Source organism: Neodiprion lecontei, chromosome 2, assembly GCF_021901455.1.
Source record: "Neodiprion lecontei isolate iyNeoLeco1 chromosome 2, iyNeoLeco1.1, whole genome shotgun sequence".
Classification (NCBI taxonomy): Eukaryota; Metazoa; Arthropoda; class Insecta; order Hymenoptera; family Diprionidae; genus Neodiprion; species Neodiprion lecontei.
In genome coordinates this window covers 11,674,598-11,695,302 of record NC_060261.1, presented here as the reverse complement: position 1 = coordinate 11,695,302, position 20,705 = coordinate 11,674,598, and the positions used below count along the sequence as shown (strand labels likewise).

Sequence of the window (20,705 nt, the reverse complement as noted above, 5' to 3'; positions counted from 1 at the left end):
TCCATTCACATGAAGAAAAAGTTACAAGCACAATCAAAAGAAAATAAAAAAGATGTACATATCTGAGCATGCAAATCAGCTACAAATGTGTAGGTGCTCATGTAATTTGGTTACATTCACTGTGGTGGGCCGATCGGATTCATCCTGAAATTCGGTCTGCTGCAAGTTTTCACCTACAGATAAGTTACTAATAAATAACGACAATGGAAATACACAGAAATGTGTCACACACGATTTTTCTGTAACAGAGCACTTTATAATCTGTAGGTAATTAACCGCTTCAACGACATTGACGCAATAGTGCATCACATCAACGTGTCTTTATGCACACTGAGTTTTCTCTGACCTAAAAGGGATTAATAGTTTCAGATCTTACCAAATAACTTAACAAATAACAAATTCACCAAGAAAAACTGAGGTGCATGATCGATACATCTTTTTTTCGAGCGTAAGACAACAGTCGGAGACTATTTCACACTACGTGCAAACTTTGAAGGTACGTTACAAAGAATCGTTTGGGAGAACGAATAAACAGTTACATTTAGCTGAGCACTTAAGGTGATCTTGAACCTTCCTGTTCTATAGTTGAGTAATTTCTCCGAAATACGGTTTGCTGAGTTTGTGGGTCGAACAGCAAAACTCGACGCATTTTAAAAGCTAATTGTAAAACTTGTATTTCATGATTACAGAAAAAAGCAAGTACTTGCAACTTTGGTGGTTTAACAGAAAGCCTGATAAGAGACAAAATTATATTAGATGTAAAGAACAAGGAACTGAGGAAATTTTTTTTCGAGGAAAAAGATTTGTCCCTTAGCCGAGCCGTCGAGATGTGGGAGGTGTGTCAACAAACTGAATCAATTTCCAAATTGTGTATGCCAAAAGAACTTCAGCAAAAACCGTCTCACAATGCGGCGGATAATTATCTAAATAACAAAACGTCGAACTGCGCTAAATGCAATACGTGCCATGAGCCGATGCAGTGCCCTGCACGGGGACAGCGATGTGAGAATTGTGGAATGCTAAATCACTTCACAGCAGTTTGTAACAAACCACCAGTAAAAAAAGTAAACATGCACCCAATAATCCAGTACGATTTACAACAGCAATTTTATGCACCTTTCTATCCAAAAATTCAAAGCTTTGTCTCATGAGTGTCGCATATCCTTCAAGTTCTAAAAGTAGGAAAGTTGCTACTCGCCTTGCACGGAATTATCTATATATTATTAATTTTCTACCTTTCAGACACGGCCAAAGCATTTCAACCCCTTACCATTGACCCAAGCACCAGGATCAACAATGAACAATTGATAAGAATGACTTGTCAGGATATTTTTACTGCAGAATTTGCAGATGTATCGTGTATTTAATGGAACTTCCGGTTGATTATTCTGCGAATGAGTCAATTGATAAAACGTATATTTTTAAAGAAGATTCAGACTTATTGAATTACCACTATATATCTGAATTAATAAATGATGTCGTACAATATTTCGATTTCTTATCTTCATACGCATTGTTGAGAGTAATAACTGCCATTTTTTCTATAAGCTTCTACTTTGTAAAAACTATTGTTAACAGTATTCTAGGAAGTTCTGAAATAAATTATGCAAAAGATAACTGTTCTTATTTCCATTTATATTACAGCTTATAAAATACCACTTCAAGTATAAAATTTATAATGATAATATCACATCGTAAGGGAAATCTTGTGTTTTCTAGATGATATTTGAAAATTTTCGTGTGGCACTTATAAGATACAAGTTGATTTTCAAATATTTGAAATACTGAAACTGTTCCTTCATATTTTTATCCATAGTCAGAATTTTGCGTAGGGATGTGCCGGAAGGCGATTTGTTTTTCTTCCGGGATACCGGATATCCGGTATCTGGTATGAAAAAATCGCCAAATTCTGGATTTTAAAGTAAGGTTACCTAAATTGAAGTGTGAAACTGAGAATCTTCATTTCCTACTTATTTCAGTTTTGTCCACTTTAATTTTTTTCCATTTCTATCATCTTGAGTAATAGTATAATTATCTTCTGAACAGATTATTGCTATCCGATGATCCGGCCGGATACCGGATGGTTAACGGATATCCGGCACATCCCTATTTCAGAGTGCTGTCTCTTTTTCATACAATCCAAATAATCTAAGTCAAATAAGTAAGAAAAGTAGAATAAAAATAAAACAAAACATGAAAACCTATTAAACTGAGAAGGCTGTAATATATTTGATAAATTCCTTCCGCAGTATTGGCTGAAAATATGAATATGTATAATGAATTAAAAATGTCACACGTCATCATACGAAAACGTGATTTGACATCGTACAACGTAAGCATACAAATATTAAAAATAAAATCAGTTTTTTTTTCCCCCAGATTTCGCATTCCAAATCAGGTGCCGTATATGCTGAATATGAAATATTTAAATTGAAGGTAAATCCCGTTATTGATATAATAATAAATGCATTCCTCATTTATTTGTCAGAGAACCTGTGGATGGTTTCACTGGTAATTGTATCCCGTTGACTTGAAAATTTATCATGCTATTTAATGCTTTCGTTGCAGCTTTTTTACTATTGAAATCAATGAACACGAAACGTTTATCCGGGAATCTTCGAATGTAATTTATAGAGCCGAATCTAGAATAAAAAATTTGATGAACAGATTAATAATGTGATGAGTTGCAGCTTAGTAAGAATTACGGCTGTGTATTTAATCAAGTAATCGAAGAGTTCAAATGATTGTTTTTTTCCAACGATGGTTAGGTTATCGAGCAATGGAAATTCGATTAATCATTCCTCTGATTAATCAGTGTATCGGTCTTTCAAGTAACCATTTGCTCAATAAATTAATTAATCAACTGTCTTTTTGAAATAGTTCTCTTTCAATTAATTGATTCATCGATGAACGCGTAAAACAAATCACTGAAGTCTACGAGTAACCAATTAATCGCACAGCCCTAGGCTGAAAGAAAAATTGCTTGCCTTGAAAATAATTCCCGTAATTTAAGGTCTGTAACATTCTTTTCGATATTGCCAACCCAAATGGTACTGCTATCATTTGCTATAACTTTTGGTTTTTGAGGTTTATAAGTGCTCATTAGTGATTTCGAGTTACCCTGAACTTCCCACTGATCATTGTCATTGGTTCGCCGAAGGGATTCCATAGAAATGCTACTCTTCAAAGATCTTTCCGAGCTGCTACAAAACTCTTGGGCCCTAAACAAAATTGCAAGGTAACAAAACAAAAATACAAATTAAGAATTAAAAAAAAGCAAAAAAAAAAAGAAAAAAGAAAAAGAGAAACAATGAATTCGAAACCAATACTCACTTAGAGGAGGAAAATGGTTGGGATCGTAGATTTTTATAATAACTAGATTTGTATGATATATCAGATATCAGTTTGGATAATAAAATTGTGCTACTTGATTCGTCGTCAGAAAAATAAACTTCGTCGCCATCGCAATTTTGGATCTCGGGCGTATTAATATTACTCTCTAATTCTGAACTACTTATATTTCCTGATGTCAACAATGTCACTGCATCCTTGGATCGATAGGAGATAAATCAATGAAAAAAGAAAAAACCAAAGAAAAAAAAAAACAACGCTGGTTACAACGAAATTATTAAAAAAAAAAAAAATACAGAAAAATCCTTACTTTGATAAATATCATCTACTCACAGTAACAGATGAACATTGTTGCAGAGCCTTAAGAGAGTCCATTTTAGAAAAACCCATACTTGTAAGTTGCATCAAACGTACCAGAACCAATTCTCCGAGTACCCAGTCAATTCGTTGATCTAGCTTCAATAATTCATCAAAACACTTCTCTGCTTCATGGTATTGCTACGAAAAAGAAAAATTAACACGCAATAAGAAAACAGATTCAATATGAAATTGGAGATCGTAACATTATGTTAACGATGCGTTTTTAGGAAAAACCGTTATTCTGTAACTTTAGAATTGCCTGGAATTCAGTGAACCATAATAAAGCAAAACTTATTCATATTTTGGAAACTCAAGCCATTCAAAGTCATTCGTAAATTGCAAAATGGTAATTTTTGTACAATGTTTTGTTTTGTAAATTAAATCCAAGCATTTATTACAGCTTACTTTTAATCCACGCAAGGCTTGCCCTTCGCGGGCAAGAGCCTTTATAGATTGTTCCATTGTCCGCGCATTCTTTTTCACAAATTGAGTGTCGTTCAGTGCTCTGTAAATGATATTATTCAATTTCAGAAAGACTGCAATTATTGAACAATTTGTAAGTGATGGTTTTGGTACTGAGCCATAAAATAATAAACAATATGTTCCGTTATATTACAGTGACAAGGTAATTCGTAAACGGTAGAGGCTTTATAAATGGGGAGCCGACTCTTCTCATCAATAGAGAATATATTTTCATCAAGGCCAGATGTTACTTTATTGTTCAAAATGCAGGTCAATTTTTGTCCCAATTGTGTAGAAATGGACCTAAAGATGAATGCGCTGTATCGTTTAAATAAGAAGTTCAGAAAAGAAAAAAAAAGACATCACATCTTCAGCAATGTTATTTGTGCCAATCATTGTGATCGCGAATGAAACAACATCACTATTATGTAGTGAAAATAATTCTGAGCAAAATCGAATAACACATGCTAAGATATTAACAATTTGACTAATATGTTTTATATCAAAATCAGTCAAATTGATTAAGCTTTGGTGTTTTCTTATTCGAATCCAATGTTCTTGTGCTTACTTTATTCCCAATACAGATTTTCAGATATTACCTGAAGAAAACTGGAAAAAATTTATCTCTGTAACGAATAATAATATATTTCTGTAAGTATGGTACAGTAGATGTTTATCAGCAACTAAATTTGCTCGTTTCAGCTATGGAATAATGGAAGATTTCTCGAATGGTCTTCATAAAATTGGTGGGGACTGAGACAGCAGGGAGTAGAATGAGCCTTGAAACATTAAAACTGGATAAAAAAATACCTGAGTTGGATCATTTTGAACATCCTGATTAATAATAAACATTTTCGAAAATTTGTACAGATTCATTTCCGTTGTGTCCTAGTGATACCGTTGTTTTTGTATTTACCAGTTTGGTGCAAACAACATTGCTGAAGATTTTACAAATGGTTTTTCTTTCCTGACTTTTGACTTAAAAGGCACGACTCGTGTGGATGACCATGCTCTTGAGTCATTGTAGATGTTTAATTTTAGAATTGAAAACTGCTAAGCTCTTTATTAGTCATACACTGATTAGCAACCACATCCTGATGCATGATAATTATAATAGACTTCGGTAGAGATTTTACCAAACTGATAAGACTGATAAGCAACATCAACGTAACAAAACATCACGGAAAAAATCATTATTGCACAATTTTAGAACAACTTTCAAGGAGTCGGATTTAAAAATAAGATCATGTTTTGCTTATCACGATTTACTAAATTTCAGACATATATAAGGTGCGAAGTAACGATTTTTCCTAAACATGCATCGTGACAATAATGTTACTAACTTCGTCCTCCTTTAAGACAGAGGTTTCAAGATTGGAATGTTTTATGAAATTTTTTGATCGTATATTTTAGTAATTTGGGGTAAAATAATTTGGGAATATTGCTTCGTTTATTATTCAAACAAAGAGTACTGTGTGACGTCACTTGTGCTACTGCGTGACTATAAATATATATCGAAAACACCTAAATTCAATTACATAAAACTTTTACAAGCATACGTCTTAACGGAATTAAAAAAATATTACTGAATTATTTTGGAATAATTTACTTTATGCAGATATGAAACAGAGATAATTTGTTGCATGAAAGTTCCTGATTGTAACTGAAGCTGATCGAACCCCTTTGATGCAGAAAAAAAAAAAAAAATGTTGAAACACGGAAGTTTTATGAGAGGCTCGAACTATGGAAAGACGGTACAAACGATTTGTTACCAATGAAGTATCTAGTACCGGAAAGTAATGTATGCTGCCGAAGCGTTCTAGAAAGCGTGCGTTCATAATACATGGAATTAAACAAAAAAAAGCTCACCTCTTGAAGAGAGTTTCTCTCGAAATTATGATTTGCCAGGATTTCGTCTGCACTTACTAACAATCAGCAACTGCTGAACTTACAACTTCGCACATTATCAAATTTGATTATCCTGCACGTTTCTACCAATAGTATTCAGAAATTTAGTTCTTGTTTAAAAATCGAAAAACACAGCCATAATGAGTGCCTTGGAAAACAATCGATAGTCAAAATATAAAAATTATGAATAACATAACAGATGCAGTTGTAACAAACATTAGGGGATAAAAATATTTTGGGAAGTTTGTCCAATAAGATACTTGAACACAAAAAGTAAAGAAATAAAAGTCATTTTGCGATGCAGTCTTCTATAATATTACACGTCACAACTTAAGGTCTGTATGTCCCCTTAAACAAATTCTCTACAAACTAGGTAGTATTCTTTACAGAATCGTGAGTTTATCATCTGCAACTCGTAGAGATGTTACACATTTGATGTTTTTTGACAACTGACGAGCTCATGTGAAAATCTGTATCAGAGGATTTGTAGCAATTTCATTTGTGAATGAAATGAAGTAATAAATCATTAATCATTTTTTTCGGATGGAAGAATAGGTGACACGATAATAATATTTGAGGCGGTTATTAGGCAAATATTTAAGTATAATAGAAAACATTATTATTAAAAAATATATAATAACGGTGGCACTGGAGCCATTCTCACGAGACATGCGATATGCAGTGTAACTGGTGCAAATTTGAGTTTCGAAACAAAAAATCACTTATCTATATATTAATAGTTATAGAAATACATAGGAGATGTTCACTAAGTTAATTTAAACATTATTTATTAAGAAATAAGTGCCCTTTCTTTGGTCGAAAATTGAACATGTTCATTCATATACTCGCACAATTACAGAAAATTCAATATTTTTAAAATCCCCACATATGTCTCTAGTTGTATAAGTGTGGATTAAGTAGTTTTTTTTTGCTTCTAGATTCAAATTTGCACCAGTAACGCTGCATGCCGCAGAATTCAACATGTCTTGCAGAGATAGCTCCAGTGCCCCCATTTTTGAAAATTTTTTGATAATAATTTTTTGTATTATATTTAAATATGTGCTTAATAACTTCCTAAAATTTTATTATTTTATTATCTTTCTTTCAGTCCCAAAAAAAACGGCCAAAAAAGCGCTGTTCTTTTGTTTTTACAGTGGTGTTAGCCCCTAAAATGTCAGGTGCGTGTACAGCTAGCTATGTAAATACCAGACTTCTATCTTGTAAGACGAGAATAAATCAATCTTTTCCAGAAATGTTGAGGAATTTTTTTTAAAACTGTCCAAGAACATAGTAGGTATATTTCTGAGAAGCTTTCTGAATACAATTATGAAAACTTTCGGAGAATTTTTGTCACTATTCGTGGAAAACTTTGATGCAAAAGCTGAAACGTTATCGACATATTATAATCAGATACTCACGCAGTATATTGACCAAGTCTGAGGTAGCAGTAGCTGCGATTAATATAATGGCGAGGGTCATCTGGAGCAAGGAGAATGGCCTGAGTCAGAATCTTAACTGCTCGATGAAAATCTTTATCGACAAGAACAAGTTTGCAGCTTTGAATGCCCAATATTTCAGCCGTATCATGGTTTGCTTTGCTCATGTCCAGTTTACCGGACTGGGGCAACGAGGCAGAACTTTTCTATGAAAAATTATCAACAGGAGAAATATCTCAACAAAATATTGTTGAAAAAACTGTACATCAATGAATAGAATAATCAACTCACAATAGCTTCAGGTCGATTAACTTTGTTTGGTTTAGAGACGGTCGTTTTGTTTAGAGTGATATGTTTATTCTGCTTTACAGAGACTTTAACAAACGCAGCATTCAAGTCCAAAAATTCGTCGTCAGCTTCCTCTTCTTTATCAATAATTTCTACCTTTTCATTCGATGCATTATCAGCAGTTTTAGTCTTGCTAGTCTTACAACTTAAAACGGAGTTCAAACTTATTTTTGACTGCGCCGTTATATTGTTTTTATTCTCTGCATCGCAACTGTTATTAGCCTTTTCTACTTTCTTTCTTTCTTTCTGCCGTTTTTTCTTAGCCCCTTTTTTCTCCGCTTTTAATTTTGCCAATTCCTCGTTCTTAGTCAATTCTAGCGCATTTTCATTCGTCTCATCTTCGGTCGCACTTATCGAACACGTTTCCTCGGGGTTTTGATGGTTATAAGAATGCACACTTGTTTCATAGTTATCCTGATCAGTTGGGTAGTTAAATGCAGCATGTGGGTCGGAAACAGCCATTATAATATTCTCTTTAATACACCTTTCTTTCTGGATTCAGAATATACATGCTCTTGTATAAATTATTTCTGCGGCTGCTTGACCCTAGTAATAGAAACAATGCTAGTTAATGAACAATGATCAAGTTTCAATTTAATCACAAAAACAAAGAAAAAAAAAAAAATAGTGGTAAGTTAATCGATTCTCAATTATTTGCTAACCCAAGTTAATCAATTCTTTCACTTTACACATTATTATCAAAACGGAGGGAAAATTTTTCATTCCAAAATTCTAACACACGTTGCATCGTATTTATTGTAAATTACCTTGAATTGGCTATGTTTTCATTTCAGCTATTATCGCTCATATGAGAATAATTCTTTCATCAACTTCAGGTGTCGGAATAACCAGTTTTTCAAGTCTCGTAAAAAACTGACAAATACTATTCAATACGATCTAATCTCATTTATAAATCTCACGATATTTATAAATCTTATTACTGAGTTTTGAACATTTAATTCGTATGTGATTCAACAACAAAACTAATCCTTAGCAGAATTTACGAATGGAAGTGTTTAACAATTTGATGACAGATCAAAGTTCGTTACTACTTGGGATTTACCCAAATAGGTGGTATTATTGATAATAATGAATGTTTCAGGTACTTACTGTGCGTGTGTTCAATCAATAGCTGTTATGTTATTTCCGAAAGATACAGTGAATTTTCTGCACCTGCTTGTTATCGTTGTTGGAGCAAAGTTTTCGACCGACAATACTTAACCAATTCTGCATTGTAAACGGCGGGTATACCTGATTTCACGTGCAATGTACTATGCGCATACTTTTCGATAGCGTCTAACTGTGAAATAAACTTTATAAGTAGCGTCTGTAAACCAAAATGAAACTTGTACCAAAGTAAATCACCCTCTACACAGATAAGATAATTTTTGAAACTCCGTTGACAGCTCTTGCTGTTCGTTGATCCTTCTGTCGCAGTCGCACCGCCTTTTCGCCACGCGCACTATGCCCCAGGTATTCGACTAATCATGGTCTCAGTCGAACGGAAAGGGCCAATGGGGCGTCGGATTCATTGACTTGAAGTGCCTCCACCAAACTGATAAGCCACTGTCGCTAGCCATACGGCTTATAAAGATAAATACAATTGATCACGTGTGGCACTGATTGATGTTCGCCACGGACGCGATTGGCGGGTTGAAAGGGTATTCCCCCATTTCTCTATTTGTCAAATATTCGAAATTGAACGAACACAAAGAATCATTTAATTAGTTGATTCACAATTTATCCGAAATGGGCGAAGCAAGATGAATTATAGAACTACATATATTTCAAATTGTTACGCAATTGTTGTATAAAAACCTGTGGTAACGTATTATTTAATCTTTTTATAGTTTTTAACTTCCCGGTTTTCTAAGGAGAGAATTTATTATAATCACCTTAAAAATGAAAAGCTCAGATTTCACTTGGTTTTCACGTTTCGGGGTCTAGAGATCCCCAGCCAAACCGCTCCGACCATTTTTAGAAGGATGTCTGGGTCCTCTTATATCAACTTGGACTGTTATGATTCCGAATCTGTTCAGTCGAGTAGTTTTAGAGTTAATCGAATGATAATAAAAAAACCGAAAAAATTCTACGGGCTGATTTTATTAGAGTGTTTTCACCATAAATGACTACGCGAAGCAATATGTGCAAAACACAATGTTAGAAATCTCACACAAATAGGTTTATTTTTCTAGATTCCAATTAACATTTTTCATCCTTCAATATTGTTCTAGTACTATCTGAAATTGGCTGTGAACGTATTGTTCCAGGCGTATTTGTTACTTGGAACAATGATCAGTCTGAGTTTGTCATTCGAGCTGCAATGTAATTTCATGGCACTCGAATCAGTGTTGCATTTTTTTTCTATTCATTCATTTCTCACAGTACACTAGTTTCTACTCACTTTACGCAGGCCTAATTAAATAATTTCTACAGTTTTGGCGGTAAGCTGAATAATTGCAGTTGCATGGCGCCTTAAATCTATCAAGTGTCAAACCTATCTGGAGAAAAGGTTAAAAATATAGTGCCATAATGTAATCACAACGAAATTGAATACGTTTAATAATATGATTAACTCAATAGCCTTCATTTCTGTATAAACTTCATATGTGATGATTACAAAATTGTTTTGACCGGAAGCAAAATGTGTAAGTACGCTAAATTCAGTATTCTAACTAATAACGAACCGGTTTCTGCCGAAAAGCTCGTCGCTTTCTTGCATGATGCATGATCACACAGTGATACTTAGCCTGATATTTCCGATGATGAAGTAATCTTACTAAATTAGCCTCTACTGTTATTGACATAATGAAATCACCAATGTTACTCATAGTATTTCGGAAAGCGGTATAATTTTTTGAAGAATGATCATAACTTTATGTAAGTGGTATTGAGAAAAAGAAAATGAGATACTGGACAGGTAAAAAAATAAAATCATTGCATTGTTCCGCAAAGCTATTTGCATAATCTCAAAACGAAAGTAACCAAGTTGTGGCGACTGCTGTTTCGAAACAGGGAGTGTGATTACGTTGAAACCCCGGTTGATACATCTTTGGGATAACAACCGAATCCCGTGCAAATGTAATTCGAATCGGATTAGCGATTCGACTGGAATCCGACTCACAAGAAATCCGTGCTTACAGTTATCCACTTTTGAAAATGCTAGGCAATTTTTTTTGAGTGCTGAAACTGTCTAGGTGATTTTAGGATTTCTTCTTAATCGGACGTTTTTTGCTATGGGAAATATACAAGCCTCTTTATTGACTAATAATCGAGCCTGAAGAATGAAAACTACTGTATTTGGGAAATTGAATTTTTCACGGATGAAATACGTTGCAGTTCGTACAAATCCGAAATACCGACGGTTAGAAATGGTGATAAAAGATGAAGTTCCAGTACAGACGGAGATACGTGAACGCATGGGATCGTCGATGGCACAAGTGTTTTTTGACCACGGTCATCCAGATTCGAGAAAGTTATTGGGTGTGATACCTCCACTAAAAGGACCACGTGAAGAGCTCTGGATATCACCTAGTGACCAATTGATTCAAAAAGTTGCTCTTGTACCTCCGTTAACGAATAAATGCATCAAAGCATGTACTCACCAAGGAATTTTAGGTAAGTGATGGGGCTGTGCGACTAAACGATAGATCAGTTTTTGTAATCATTTAACTAATCTTCGGGAAATTCAGAAGCGGCCATCTGGTGGAAGTCGTAATACCACCTTAACGGGGTCGTATTTAATTGTAAAAGCAGTGTTTCCTCGCATGTTTTACTCTAGACTAACTTAACATCAGGCAACGAAAGTCTAACAGCTTGCACGATATCTTCTGTATCTTAACATTTGTTAACGTTATCTAAAATGATCAGCTGATCACCACTTTCGGTGCCATATTGCCCCAACCACGTCCATATTTAGGACCTAATTCACCCGCCGACAATATTCAAAATTCGAAATCTTGAAATAGTCAACCATATTAAAACTTTCGTCAAATGATCATGAAGCAATAGGTAAACAGGCGATGGAAAAATATGAACATGAGTTGTACGACAAAATGGTTAAGAAGTACGAGGAGGATAACAAAGACACCCGCAATATGTTTGAGGCCGAGAAACGAAGAGCTATACAACTCGCGGAACAAGAACTCCAACTAAAGTATGAGAAATACATACAAAACTTGCAAGAGGAGTTTAAGCAGGACCTCCAGGTTACAATTACATCTATCGTAATAATTACCAATATTAGTTTCTCATAATTTTACTTAACTTATTGGAAAACTTACTTTTGCGATTGCCCGATTTCATGTCCGATTTAAAACGAACTATTTCTAAAAAACTATTATTAACTTTGCAATAAAAGAAAAGCTTATGAGGATTTTTAAATTATGGTAATTTTCAATCTTACTTTCGTATTTTAGATTGCTCTCGCAGAAGCTTTTCAAAAATGCTCTAAATCGATGCAAAAGGTGGTAATTAGAGAGAGGATTGAAGTGACGAAAATGATGTTGAAGAAGTTACGCGATGAAATAAGTTACGTCGTCACTTCTATTTATGAAAACTTCGAGCATTCCATACGCATACAGAAAGAAAATATGGTTGCTGATTTTAACGAAATTATCAGGTACATTGATTGATTCAACTAATCGAATGACTGATTCACGACATTCGTTTTTAAATATTTTGAATTGAGGAATGTAGCGAAGAATTATTGAATTTTTCTTCAATTGATTTAAATCCGAAATTTTTGAATACAGAATTGTCCATATATTTTTCAACTTAAAAATGGAGCATGCATTTTTTCTCTTTACATAAACTGATTTTTTTTTACATTTATGCTCAGACGTGAGCGTGCAAAGACGGATGTAAAAATGAAAGAAATGGAACGAAATAAGAATGAGGCTTTGCAAGTACAGCGACATGAGCTCGAGATGCAAAATTTTGCGGATGTTACCTATGTTCTGTGCTTGGAGCGTATGCGCGCCAGTTCCGAAAAGCATGCAATTCATCTAGGTTTCGAGGTTTGTGAGAAATTTCGTTTCTGTGTTGTCTACTCAATAAAAAGCAATAATCTTAAAGTATGATGAACACACGAATTTTGTTGGATTGGTACGTCGTCTGACCTTATTGGGGTCTGAAGAAGAAAGGGCGTGGTTAGATCAATATGGCATCGTACTGGGTGATCAGCTGATCGTTTCAGTCACGGTTTTAGATAAATCTCGTCAATTTACAGGAGTAGAATCTTTCTTATAAGCGGTTATACTTTTTTTTTGTCATATGGCGCTAATACAGAGTAAAATATACTTTGAAAAACAACTTTTATAATTAAATACGATAGCTAAGTTAGTGCAGCATATTTCCTGCAGCCAGATGACATCTTTAATTATTTTGAATTCTATCATTTACTTTGTAGATCGAGAAAATAATGTACTTAATTGTGTAAACATATTAAACTGAGCATAGGAGAACTTTACGAAATCTTTCGTTACTTCAATTTACAGAAACAAATCCAAGCTCTGAAGAATATGGTGATAGAAGCAAACGATATTCTTCAATTAATGAAAACCGAAACTGCGGCTAAGGCAACTAACGACAAGTTATGGGAAAATAAACTAATAGAAGTTGTACGAGAATTCCAAAAGTTCATTAACTTTGCACTTCGAGCTGTACCGGGACAGGCAGAATTTTTACTTTCGCTTGAATCATTATTGATACTAGAAGCTGACGATAAACTACGTAAACAAACAGAACTCGAAAAGGAAGAGTCTGAGACATTCCAGACATATGCTACTCCTCAATTTGATATTGTGGAAATCATCGATCCCTTTGGAGAGAGGTGGTTACCTATGGAGCTTATTCCTAATGTAAGGATCTTAGGGTCTATTTTTTCTTAATAACACAATATATTTTGCTTTGTGATTGCAAAATTATTACAATGATGAAGCATCATGAACTTATTAATACCATCCTGAAAATCGCAATTAAATGCTTAATGTGAAACGTTTAATTTCAGCTGCAGCCAAAACTTCATTGTACAAAAGAACAGCTGATGTCCTCAATTGTTAAATCAGAAATTGATTTATGCTCGAACAAAGAGTATATTGTTGATAAGGTTCGAAAGGCGTCGATAATATCTCTGAATAGCTACGATTCGCTGCCGTTTTGCTTTTTGGATCAAACTTTGTACGTTCGATCTGATTTTCGCGAGAAAAACGAACCGATGACGAAGACAATGTTACAGTTGGCTGCAGAAGGCTCGCGTTTTATAATGGAAATGAAAAACCAGAAGCCTTGTAACCTGGTAGGGTTTTAATTTATATTCACTCATCAAACACGTTTAAATAATTACGATCGATTGCAGAATACTATGGACAATAGCAGGGCTTCCATATTATCCTCAAATACATCGGAGAGTTCTTTAAGAAATAATTCAGTAGCGGATACAATTCCAGCGGTAGCTCCGGAATACACAGTCTTGGATCAAAAATTGACTAAATCTATATCCATAATGAATCGTGCTAGTGAAACGTCATCTCTGCAGTCAGCACACATTAATCGTGCACAAGATAATGCTTCGGTAATTATTCACGAAAAGAGAAATTTAAATACAAGTTCGCAACGGTATCAATTTCTCCATGTTTCAGATTCATTCCAGTAAAATGAACGGCATTAGGAATCATTTGAAGATGGCGGATAACGTGAGTGTCAATTTTGAAGACAGCGGACAGATGTTTAAAGTTATCGGCGAGGATGGTATCGAGCATTTGCAAACACCATCAGATTTCACGTGCGCCCGAATGCGTTCTTTAATTCGTATCTTTAAACTCCATCCTAGTCTCCAGCAGATAATGATACCAAAAGCAAACGAGGTGTTATACTGACCGTTGGAATTCAAATCAATGAAAGACGCTATCTATAGGCAGAAAATATAATATAGTAATCGTGTCGTATTCAAATATAAAAGTTTCTTTTTCAACGTACATTATAATTTCTAAGAACTCAATGTAGTAAAAGAAAAGTGTAAACACTTGCACGAAGTTTCCTGTCCGTTTATATTCGTAGACTTGGTTGTAACCGAGGCTGAAACTATCAACTGATCGCCCATACGACGTCATATTGCTCAAGTCATAGGCGCACTATGTATTCTAATCAAGTTTTCGGTATTTGAATAATGTTAAATAATCGTTTGACAGTAAGATACAACGTCATGAACCTAAAAATTAATGCAAATGTAATAACAATTTATATTATTGCATGTATGTTTTTCAATAAAAAGTACGTTTTCAAAATTGATAAGTAAATGGTAATAAATTTGAGAATAACTGATTAGAAAAGTTAATATTTTATAATTTCGTTACTATGTGAGATTTGCCACGCATAATTTTGAAAAAAAAAAATTAATTTTCACAAACGAGTGCCAACTATTGCTAAATTAAATTTACCTTATAAATATGACAATGGAGCAATACAACAGATGATAGAAAATAAATATTTAATCATTTATTACAGTGTGGCATATTCATATTTTCTTCCTTCCGGCTTGTACTACCAAATATGAAATATAATAGCCAAAATCATTTGCAAATAATAATTATTATTAGATTTTTCAAGTCATTCGTTATAAACAAAGTTATTACAATATGTACATCTGTGCGAATATATGTATAACGTTTCTATGCGTACGTAGTTGTGTCAGGTACGGTATAGGTGCGTACAAATCAGGCGACACGATAATACACTTATTTCAATATAGAAATAGCTCGGAAATAGTGGTTTCATTTTTGTGAACAAAGACTTGATTGAAAGTAAAATTTGCGATGGTGGCAAAATCAGGATTCTCTTACCACAGTGACGAATCCAACTCATTACATACGTTATTTCATTTCTTTTCCCTATCATTTATCAAATACAATGTTTTTTTTTTTGTTTTTCATTATAAAAATATAAACGTAATGCATGTATGAATACATATAGCCGTATAACGCGAAGTCAAATGAGAGAAAAAACTCACTTTGTTCATTTCAAACATTAAATTGAATAACCAATGGTGAACTGACCACAGCTGAAATTTGTTTCTACCAAGCACATCTTATTCTGACATTCTGATTGAACCATCTGTTTGCTTATTTGCCTCTGACGTGTATTCGCAATTGATTCTGAGAAGTGTTTATCAGTATTCAGTAATGATAACGTATCAAAAACCTTGAACGTTATAGAAACAAACGAAGCTACATTCATTTCCATCGCTTCATTAATCTGTTCACTGCACTTCTGGGAGAAGTTCGTCAATGTTGTTGTAATACAGTAAGGGTAGAGTAGGAAATATAGAAATTTTTGTGCATTATCTTGTTTTAAATAAACTATTGTAAACATACCAAATTACGCAAAGTACAAACGGTACAAATTTGATTAGGTATAGATCAATGGTAAAATTTACCAAGGCCCTCAAGGGATCTCTAAATCCATTGTAATACCAGCACTATAATTAGCAAGCAATCTCATTCAATTATAAAGTTGATATTCAGACATTCTTTCTTCATGTTTTTCCATCAGCACGACTCAATAGAAACTCTGATTACTACTTTCGGGTAGTAGATACTAAATAAATGTAAAATTTTTTGTAATTTCATGCATACAAATTTAATAGTAAGCACGATTTGCTTAGATTAATAACGTCCTGACTTCGACGCGTGAATATCAACATTACTCGTCATTGTTATATAATAACGCCATGTATAATACAGACTACACTCTACATTGTTAATAATTTAAATAGTAATAGCTAAGTAAGAAAATCTGGCTACCTCTAGATGCAGAATGAAATCGTTATCGATAGTACGGGATGGCACCACGTAATTGGTAATATATATATATATGGTGTGTGTGTATATATATATATATATATACGTTAATAAATAATTGTTTGGTATAGTATTGGTGTACTATTTTTGGCAGTATATCATCTTCTCAAGCTAGAGTAGCCCCCCTGTCCCCCTCCCCCACTTTCAACGAAGTATATCATCACTGGTGAAAATTATTTGCAGAAACTTTCAGATTTACTCAAAATATGCATTTTCGACAGTTTCTCAGTTTTTCTGGAGAACTTCTGACAAAATTTAATAATTTGTAGGAATTTTGTTGAAATATCTCCATTTTTACGTAGAAAAAATTAGTTTCAGTAGATTTATGGTAAAACCTTGATGCAACTTGAAGATTTTTGAAAATTTATCATAATTTTAGTTTTATTGGAAACATTATTTTACACATATCCTCAGATTTTTTCAGTTTCATTTGACAAAAATTAATCTTAACTAATTCTTAAAAATTCTCCAATTTTTTTTAACAAATTTATTCTAGTTTTCTATAATGCAGTACCGTTAATAAATTGACAGAAATACCAGGATTATGATTACTTCAGATGCTTGATAAAAGATAAAGTTCTTGAAAAATATGAATTTTGACTTGATCAGAAATAATCAGACACTTGAAAACTCAGGAGTTTTTTAGATTTTCATTATAGAATGAAGTTTCGAAAGAATGTGAGTGTTTTTCCAAGAAGTTCACTAGAATTTCTTGGAGCTCCTCAGACATTGTTCGAATAATTCAAACATTTCTAGAAATATATAGGCCACAGAATATTTCTGTCTAAATTGCTCGAAAACATCATGTATATCTCTGAAAAATTTCTGAGAATTTTTTTCACCAGGGATGATGCTGAATACAGATACTATGGTGACGGTTTAAACAAGCTGGTATCATCTATGGTATGAAAGAAGAGTCGCCGCCCAGAGCAGTCTCTGCCATATCCAGTGCGGCACTCTGCAGGGTCCGAGACTCACAATGGCTCCAGCCACATGGCGCATCCAGTCCCATAATCCCCATGGAGCATGGCCTCCGTTTACGTAGAGAACGTAAGTAAAGCCGTCTTTACACTTGCCATGGATAGAGTAGTAATAAGGTAGAAAGCTGTGGAGCCGAAAATGGCATCTTTGATAGAATAGTATCGCTGGTGCGTTGCTTGACAACACATGTAAAAACACCACCTTGACTGTCGAGCGTTCGGGTGCCGTAACATGTGCCAACAATTGCTCCAGGAGGAGCGAAGCTATGCCATTTCGTCTGTAGGCACGTCTTACCCCTAAACTTAATATATATCCGACAAGCGATTCGTCGTCGAGACTAGAGCACAAAATACCACGATCTTCTTTGTTCACTTTCCAGTAAGGTTTTATCTCCGCTACTATCAATCCTATTATCACTCCTCCGTACACCGCTGCCAGCGCGTAAAATCGCGACGAACTGGTTATCTCCTCGTACCAGGTGTATGGGTAATCTGAATTAAACGTCGAAATTATTAATAATGGTGACAGATGTGTTTGCAAATTTGGATTAGGAATAGAGATAGGTAAAAGCTTGTACAGACTCGATTCTAACAACAGAGTGAAAAGTATATGATCATTGAACTTCATAGCTATAACGCAGATATGCATTTCAAAGAATTTATTTTCTTATTTTCATAACTATGGAATTGTCTGAGTTTTTGTAAACATCATTCTTAAGTTGCAAAATGGCAATTTCTTTCAAATGTATCATCAAAATGTTATAATAATGATCAAACATGATACCCGGTTAGTTTTGTCGGATTTAAAAACTTCAGGTTTCCATTTTCATTCAATCGGTATCAAAGTTGCAATTGTGACTGAATTACGCTCTCAAAAGAGATTTTCTATATCGTGACTGTGTTAAAATAGTAAACAGCTTTAGTTTCAACTACTGAAACCTTAGTTTCAGATGTTATTGTAGAGAAGGGATAAATAGCAGGAATAACTCTACAGTACAGAAAGTAAGGCCAAAAACACTAGAATCAGATAGTAAAAAATAGGACTTTAAGCAATTGCAACATTCCGATTATAAAAATCTTTTCTCAAATTGTTGATATAATAACTTGTGTTATTCAAATTTGTTCAGATTCATTTTTATTACATAAAAGGGATGTTGTTTCATTCGTGTTCACTATCACTGTTCACAACATTCATAACATTGCTAGAGATGTCTTAGACAGTTTTTTTTTTCTTTTTTGCTAACTTCTGATTCAGACACCTAGCCAATTCATCTTTAAGAATGCATACCAGAATGATTTATTTAAATTAGAAATAATGAATCGTGTATAAAACATCAGTTGTCAAAAAATTTGCCAAAGGCAATGACTCTACTCGAACAGTAGCAATTTAAATGTTCTGGTGCATTTTCATTACTGACAACTACAAAATTTAATTCATTGTTATTGCGAATTCAAGGAAATATGAGCAGGAAGCATAATGTGGTTTAGTATTTCCCAAGGCTGTCGCACTTCAACAACCGGCGTATAGTGATAAAAATTTATCATGTGTATAAAGCAGTGTCAGCATAACTTTATCCCATTGAAATATGGAATATAATTTTTTAGGTATTTGATTGCGTTCGAGATTTCAATGACGAAAATGAAGAGGACTTTGCCTTAATTTCAGAATCATCGACCTAAAAAGTGGATACCTTTTTTCTACTTTCAACAGCACTTTTAATGAAAAATCTGAATTTGACTTTATAGCTCAGGTTTAAGTGTCAGCTGCAAAAGAATTCTATATATGAGTATGAACTTTTATTATATGACAGCTTTTAGAATATATTCAAATTGCGGTCCCAATATAATTCTGCAAAAGACTTCTGAATTCAACCAAAATTTTGTAATAACAATTTAAAAACATATATCTTAAGCAAATTTCAATTTTTGGTATTTCATTCACATTTTAATTTTTATTTCAGTTTGCCCAAGTATTCTGCTGATGAGCAGGTACAAAATTAATCGTAATGGATTTCCTTTTACGATCCCACTATAAGAGTTGTCAGTTATTGGTTTTTGAGAATGAAATATGGAAAAACAAAGTTACTTTAGTTTCTCTGACAGATTTAATTTGCAACATACTGTTACGTCAAAAAATTTCTATATTCGACGAACGATACACGTTATGACGAATTAAAGGCCAAAGATTTTTTAATCCAAGGTATGATTTATCCTTCCATCGCCTTGCAATGATTGGGAAACTTGGTACATCGAAGAAGAATAACGGCATGTAGTGGCAAATGAACAAGGAATACTTGTTATAATCGCAAGGAGCGGATAGTTTGGAAGTGTATTTCCAGATGTGGGTGACAGAAAAATAATTGAATAATTAAGTATGTTCGATTACCTATTGGAAACCAGTCTTCACACAAAGTTCGGACTTCCTCCAAATCCTCAGGACATAAGAAACGGAGTTGAACGTCTGCCAGGATGCAAAGAGGCACCGTGACAGCGGTGTGTTTTGATGTGTTCTCGTTCCCATTGCATTCAGTCGTCACTTCACAGCATAAGCCATTGCCGTCGACTTGCTGTTGACTGTACCAGTTAAAGGGCGCAGCCATTAGGGCGACACACTCTCGACCAAATACGGAACAAACGCATTTTATTTATCTTTTTCACATAAATATCATCATGTATTATATAAATATTTCACAGTAAACACGGTAAGCACCGCGGTCATCTTACTTTTCTGTTATTTTTTGACACATCGGTTGCTCCATCGAATATGAAATAATTCATAGACAGACCTTGTTACGCGTAAAGTTTACTGGAAGATTCCCGACGGCAAATAAGTGAACGAAAAATCCCTAGAAAATAACCGCCGTCATTTTGTGCCCGAGTCGTGAAAGCAGAGGTGAAAGAGCTAATTGATTGCCTGCGAACGACCATCTTGTACTAAAGTCGACTCTAAACCAATCACAATTTCAGGATCACAGAACCGATCGGAAGATAGGCATAGACGT

General features: G+C 34.1%; 4 protein-coding genes across 5 annotated transcripts; 2 read left to right on the top strand and 2 right to left on the bottom strand.

The window, feature by feature from the left end:
• The first annotated feature begins 219 nt into the window (after positions 1-219).
• LOC107221177 lies at positions 220-1,521 on the top strand. Its single transcript, XM_046730487.1, has 4 exons — positions 220-263; positions 409-496; positions 690-1,064; positions 1,243-1,521. Exons 1-4 carry the CDS (start codon positions 220-222, stop codon positions 1,306-1,308), a joined length of 573 nt encoding a protein of 190 aa, XP_046586443.1. The 3' UTR covers positions 1,309-1,521.
• Positions 1,522-1,871: 350 nt separating this feature from the next.
• On the bottom strand, positions 1,872-9,553 carry LOC107222852. Of its 2 annotated transcripts, none has more exons than XM_046731608.1 (8): positions 8,976-9,553; positions 7,809-8,411; positions 7,500-7,723; positions 4,117-4,216; positions 3,685-3,849; positions 3,334-3,548; positions 2,988-3,221; positions 1,872-2,642 (listed from the first exon to the last, which is right to left on the bottom strand). In XM_046731608.1, the coding sequence occupies exons 2-8, from the start codon at positions 8,325-8,327 to the stop codon at positions 2,474-2,476; spliced, it is 1,626 nt and encodes a 541-aa protein (XP_046587564.1). In that variant the 5' UTR covers positions 8,328-8,411; positions 8,976-9,553; the 3' UTR covers positions 1,872-2,473. The 2 variants fall into 2 exon arrangements, with proteins under 2 accessions (XP_046587564.1, XP_046587566.1); XM_046731610.1 differs by having other exon boundaries at positions 7,500-7,699; positions 8,976-9,425.
• Positions 9,554-10,448: 895 nt separating this feature from the next.
• On the top strand, positions 10,449-15,123 carry LOC107222853. Its single transcript, XM_015662374.2, has 9 exons — positions 10,449-10,513; positions 11,205-11,483; positions 11,871-12,073; positions 12,284-12,486; positions 12,706-12,883; positions 13,364-13,726; positions 13,876-14,163; positions 14,224-14,439; positions 14,507-15,123. Exons 1-9 carry the CDS (start codon positions 10,510-10,512, stop codon positions 14,741-14,743), a joined length of 1,971 nt encoding a protein of 656 aa, XP_015517860.2. The 5' UTR covers positions 10,449-10,509; the 3' UTR covers positions 14,744-15,123.
• Positions 15,124-15,732: 609 nt separating this feature from the next.
• LOC107222856 (N-alpha-acetyltransferase 60) lies at positions 15,733-20,700 on the bottom strand. Its single transcript, XM_015662377.2, has 2 exons — positions 20,090-20,700; positions 15,733-18,195 (listed from the first exon to the last, which is right to left on the bottom strand). The coding sequence occupies exons 1-2, from the start codon at positions 20,301-20,303 to the stop codon at positions 17,618-17,620; spliced, it is 792 nt and encodes a 263-aa protein (XP_015517863.1). The 5' UTR covers positions 20,304-20,700; the 3' UTR covers positions 15,733-17,617.
• Between the last annotated feature and the right edge of the window lie 5 nt (positions 20,701-20,705).

Excerpts from the sequence above, each read along its gene's own strand:
- LOC107222856 (XM_015662377.2), bottom strand. The coding sequence starts at position 20,303 with ATGGCTGCGCCCTTTAACTGGTACAGTCAACAGCAAGTCGACGGCAAT. Across the intron at positions 18,196-20,089 it reads TGAAGACTGGTTTCCAATAG|ATTACCCATACACCTGGTAC; the intron begins GTAATCGAACAT and ends CGTTTAATTCAG.
- LOC107222852 (XM_046731608.1), bottom strand. The coding sequence starts at position 8,327 with ATGGCTGTTTCCGACCCACATGCTGCATTTAACTACCCAACTGATCAG. Across the intron at positions 4,217-7,499 it reads AGACTTGGTCAATATACTGC|AGCACTGAACGACACTCAAT; the intron begins GTGAGTATCTGA and ends TATCATTTACAG. Across the intron at positions 2,643-2,987 it reads TTACGGGAATTATTTTCAAG|ATTCGGCTCTATAAATTACA; the intron begins GCAAGCAATTTT and ends TTTTTATTCTAG.
- LOC107221177 (XM_046730487.1), top strand. The coding sequence starts at position 220 with ATGTGTCACACACGATTTTTCTGTAACAGAGCACTTTATAATCT. Across the intron at positions 264-408 it reads AACAGAGCACTTTATAATCT|AAAAACTGAGGTGCATGATC; the intron begins GTAGGTAATTAA and ends AAATTCACCAAG. Across the intron at positions 1,065-1,242 it reads ACAAACCACCAGTAAAAAAA|ACACGGCCAAAGCATTTCAA; the intron begins GTAAACATGCAC and ends TCTACCTTTCAG.
- LOC107222853 (XM_015662374.2), top strand. Across the intron at positions 12,487-12,705 it reads GATTTTAACGAAATTATCAG|ACGTGAGCGTGCAAAGACGG; the intron begins GTACATTGATTG and ends ATTTATGCTCAG. Across the intron at positions 14,440-14,506 it reads GTGCACAAGATAATGCTTCG|ATTCATTCCAGTAAAATGAA; the intron begins GTAATTATTCAC and ends TCCATGTTTCAG.